Source organism: Egretta garzetta, unplaced genomic scaffold (assembly GCF_000687185.1).
Source record: "Egretta garzetta isolate BGI_Z169 unplaced genomic scaffold, ASM68718v1 scaffold60, whole genome shotgun sequence".
In the NCBI taxonomy this organism is placed as follows: domain Eukaryota; kingdom Metazoa; phylum Chordata; class Aves; order Pelecaniformes; family Ardeidae; genus Egretta; species Egretta garzetta.
Window position 1 is genome coordinate 3,068,697 of NW_009258269.1, and position 4,210 is coordinate 3,072,906.

Below are 4,210 nucleotides of genomic sequence, written 5' to 3' on the forward strand. Positions count from 1 at the left end.
CGGGGGGCATGTGCGGTGCCTGCCAGAACAGGGCAACGCAGCACAACGTCCCGTCCCCAGCGCTGGGCCTGTGAGGCAGGGACAGGGCACCCAAGCCATCCCTGTGTCCCTTCTTGCATCTACCATGGCATGTTTTGGAGGGGGGGTCACCAGGAGCAGGGCTGTCCGTGTGTGCCCGGTGCGTAGTCCTGGCGATGGAGGACAGCTCCTACTCGGCGGGGGTATTTATGCCTGTTCCTTCCACCAGCAGGGAGAAATAAAGGTTTATTTGTACTCTGGAGGGTTTGGTGACTGCAAGGAGGAGCAGTGAGGGACGCCGCGGTCTGGCAGGCGGGGAGCTGGGGGTGCCAGGGCCAGGCACCCATCAGGGGACCTGTGGGATGGGGGCAGCGCTGGCAGCGTCGGAGGAACTGCAAACCTGGGGTGAAGTCCCAGCGAACCTCAGATCCGGGGTGGGATTTTCTACCCAAGTCTGCTGCCAGCCTGGGACAGCGTGGGCCTTGGTGCTGGGCACCAAGCTGCAAGGACCCCCCCGGGCAGGGGGACACAGCCTGGCACCCCCCAGCCCTGCCTACAGCTGGCTCTGCTCACTGGACCTCAGGGGCAGGGCTGCCTTCTCCGAAACCCTCCCTGCCTTGCGCCACCCTGGGCAGCAGCTGCCTGCGTCCCGGACCCAGTCCCGAAAATCCTGGGAGACATAGAAGTAGACAAAGGGATCGAAGCAGTTGTTGAAGACGCCGAGCGCCAGGGCCAGGGTGTACCACATGTAGGTGGTGTTGTGGCACCCCGAGGCCTCCAGCATGTAGTGGATGAAGAGCAGCACGTTGCTGGGGGTGAAGCAGAGGATGAAGACCAGGAGGACCAGGGCCAGGACACGCACCACTTGCCCATAGCGTCTCCCCTTAGCCATCAGTCGCACCAGGATGCAGCTGTAGGAGACTGTCATAAGCACAAAGGGCAAGCCAAAGCCCAGCCCCACCAGGGAGAGGAAATAGTAGGCGAGGAACATGTGCTGCTCCTTTCCTAGGACATCATGGCACGTCGTGATGTTCAGGCTCGAGATACGGTTTGTCTGGGGGTGCAAAAGCAGAGGGGTCATGCCCAGCCCCACCACCAGCCAGATGCCCACACAGATGCCCACCTTGCCCCTCATCCAACTGGAGCCCTTCCACAGGAATGGGTGCACCACAGAGATGTAGCGCTCCAGGCCGATGCAGGTGAGGAAGAGGATGGAGCTGTACATGTTCCCATAGAATAAGGCCATCATGGTACGGCACAGGTAGTCCCCAAAGAGCCAGTGGTTGCCCAAGAGGTGGTAAGAGATCTTGAAGGGCAGGACGAGGACAAAGAGCAGGTCGGCACTGGCCAGGTTGAGCAGGAAGAGGGTGCTGGAACATCTCCTGTAGTTGGTCACCAGAACCCAGCAGGCCAAAGCGTTGGACGGCAGCCCCACGAGCAGCACCACGGAGTAGAGGGCAGGGAGGAGCTGGGTGCTGAGGGTGCTGTTGAGAAAAGCTTCCACAGAGGCCATGGGGCACATGGCTTCTTCTTGGGAAGTGAGAGGGATGAAGATTCGCCCTTTGATACGCGCTGTGGAGGACACAAGGCATCAGGCTCAGCCAAGAGCCCCCTCCCGCCACCCCTTCCCACTTGGGACCACAGAGGAGCTGTCACCCTTCCCTGCAGAGCCACCAGCAAATGCAGGATCTGGCACCATCCTGCCCCATGACAGGGGCAGCTCGGGACATGGGAGCCCTTAGCGTCCTGCCACCCTCGCCGTGCTGAGCCATGCCACCCCCTGCACCACCACCACAGCGGTGCCAGCCTGGACGGGCACCCTCACCACTGCGGGGACATGCGGGTCTGCCAACACAGAATCATGGAATCATGGAGGTTGGAAAAGACCTCCAAGATCATCAAGTCCAGCCATGCACCCAACACCCCCATGCCTACTAAACCATGTCCCCAAGTGCCACGTCTACATGGTTTTTAAATCCCCCCAGGGATGGGGACTCGACCCCTTCCCTGGGCAGCCCATTCCAGTGCTTGACAACTCTTTCGGTGAAGAAATTTTTCCTCATGTCCAACCTAACCCTGCCCTGGTGCAACTTGAGGCCATTTCCCCTCGTCCCATCACCCGTTACCTGGGAGAAGAGACCAACCCCCACCTCACTACACCCTCCCTTCAGGCAGTTGTAGAGGTACTGCCACTTGAAGGCCTGATGACCTGGTGGGGCTGGAGAAGAGTCCAGCCACCAGTAAATTTTTCTCTACTTTTGCACAGAGCACAACTTTATGGGTGCTGATTTTACTGTCAAAATCACAGAGTGAGAGAAATGCATGTCCTCTGGGCCAAATAAAAACACTGCAAAGCCCCTTGTGGGTGAGTCCACCCATGCCAGGATGGGAGATGTTCTTCCACCAGGGCTCCCACCTCCTCCTCCCCCCCCCGGCTCAGCCCCCCGCCTCTGCCGGGGCTGCGCACGCATCCCCCTCTTCCTGTGGTTGGAGGTTTTTTTGCTGCACAATCAGAACAAAAGCAAAGAACAGGAAAGTCCCCGGACACCAGACGAGCAACTCCTGATCAATTCCCTTTTCTCGCTTGCTCAAAAAATGTGGTGTATTGGGGTTGTGTGGCAAGGTCTTGGTAGCGGGGGGCTCCCCTGTGCATCATCCCCCAGCTCCAAAAGCTCCATCCAGGTGGTTCCCAGAACACCCAGCCCCAAGGGGCCGCGGTCACATCCCAGCTGCCCGCAACCTCTGCCCCCTCTCCCCATCCAGGGGACAGGGGAAATTTGGGTTACGAGAGCAGATTTTTTCCACCAGATGGGGAAGGGGTGGTAGGGTTTCAGGTCTTCCTTAGCTTTTCAACATGGACACCCAGGGAAGGCAGCAGAGCAGCGCCCTGAGCTCTCACCATGATACCCAGATATCCCCTCTGAGCACCATGGGAGGTGATGTCGGGGTGTCCCAGCAAAGCGTCCCTGCCCTATCGCCCCCCAGTCCCACCAAAGCACCTACCTGAGGAGGATTGGGCGGCCGAGCCGAGCCAGGCACAGCCAAGCAGGAGGGCGGCACGGGCAGCAGCGGAGGCAGGCGAAGGCACCGGCCGGGACATCTCTGCGGGGTGGCCTCTGCGCAAGCAGGGTCCACACAAACGGCACAGGCAGAGCTGGCCCCACCGTGCGCCACCGCCTTGGGACGGGCACTGGCCCCCTCCCCACTGACACCCTTCCTCTTTCTCCTCCACGTCACGCCCAGAGGCTGCCCATATCCTGCTACCGTCCCCGCCGCCCGAGTGGCCGCACGCGAGGCGGGGAGCACGAGATGACCGCCAGCAGCTGCCGCCACCGTCCAGGAGACATCCGGGGGGCGTCACCGAGGCTGGAGAGATTTCCAGCCACGGGCACATGATGGCTCGTTGCAGGGAGGAGGAAGCAGATGTAAGGCAGCCGTCGGAAGACGGTCGTGAACCACAGCGGGCAGGTAGAGCTCTACGTGCCCCAGGTGTAGGACGAGGAGGAGGCACCTGGACCCCAGCCCAGTGACATGTCCCCTGCCCCACTGCGGCAACCCAGAGGCCCCAGGGCACCCTGCCACCCCCAGGCACTTCTTCCACTATCGATATCAAAAATTCTCTCACCAGTAAGCAGGAGTGTGAAGGCCAGTACGAGCTGGTATGATGCATGACCCAACATGTTCTCCATCGCTGTATGAGACCAACGGGAAGATTCCCAGCAGGTTCCATCACATTCCGCCGTCCCGCGTCAAACAGCCCTGTGAAGTTCTGAACAGAAGCTACTCAGCACTTTTCTCAATATTTAAAAAAAGTCACGGGCCCACCGAGCTGTAAATAATCCACGTGTGCGTTGCCAGTGCAGACCCACCTGCGCCACTTCAACCCTCGCAGCCTCATCCACTGCTGGTGGGTTTGATTCTTTAGCCACGTCGGTTCCAGCGATGCCCATAGTTATCTCTGCAAACTCAAGCCCTGATTTTCCTGTAAAGCCAAAAAGTTTAATACTAAAGGGCTAGACAGAGCCCTCATGCCTCCCACTTTAACCACTTCCCTCCGCGTCATGCCGGCACAGCGTAAAGTTCTTCCCCAAAACCGTTTCTCTCCTTTCTGTGCCTTCTGGATTTCCACTTACACCTTCGCTTGGTGAAGCGCTCGATCTTGCACAGCTGCCAGCAGCATCTCCATTGCATT

At 59.5% G+C, this 4,210-nt stretch overlaps 2 protein-coding genes across 2 annotated transcripts in view; one reads left to right on the plus strand and one right to left on the minus strand.

Annotated features, from left to right (window-relative positions):
• Positions 1–571: 571 nt before the first annotated feature.
• LOC104135772 (proteinase-activated receptor 3) lies at positions 572–3,118 on the minus strand. The gene is made up of 2 exons (XM_035888932.1): positions 3,022–3,118; positions 572–1,590 (listed from the first exon to the last, which is right to left on the minus strand). Exons 1-2 carry the CDS (start codon positions 3,116–3,118, stop codon positions 572–574), a joined length of 1,116 nt encoding a protein of 371 aa, XP_035744825.1.
• Positions 3,119–3,410: 292 nt separating this feature from the next.
• Positions 3,411–4,210, plus strand: part of FCHSD1 (FCH and double SH3 domains 1) — a 7,511-nt gene continuing 6,711 nt past the window's right edge. Inside the window, exons 1-2 of the mRNA XM_035889143.1 lie at positions 3,411–3,486; positions 3,607–3,677. Coding sequence (XP_035745036.1) covers positions 3,411–3,486; positions 3,607–3,677 — 147 coding nt within the window. The remainder of the gene's footprint in view (positions 3,487–3,606; positions 3,678–4,210) is intronic.

Excerpts from the sequence above, each read along its gene's own strand:
- LOC104135772 (XM_035888932.1), bottom strand. The coding sequence starts at position 3,118 with ATGTCCCGGCCGGTGCCTTCGCCTGCCTCCGCTGCTGCCCGTGCCGCC. Across the intron at positions 1,591-3,021 it reads GGCCGCCCAATCCTCCTCAG|CGCGTATCAAAGGGCGAATC; the intron begins GTAGGTGCTTTG and ends TGTCCTCCACAG.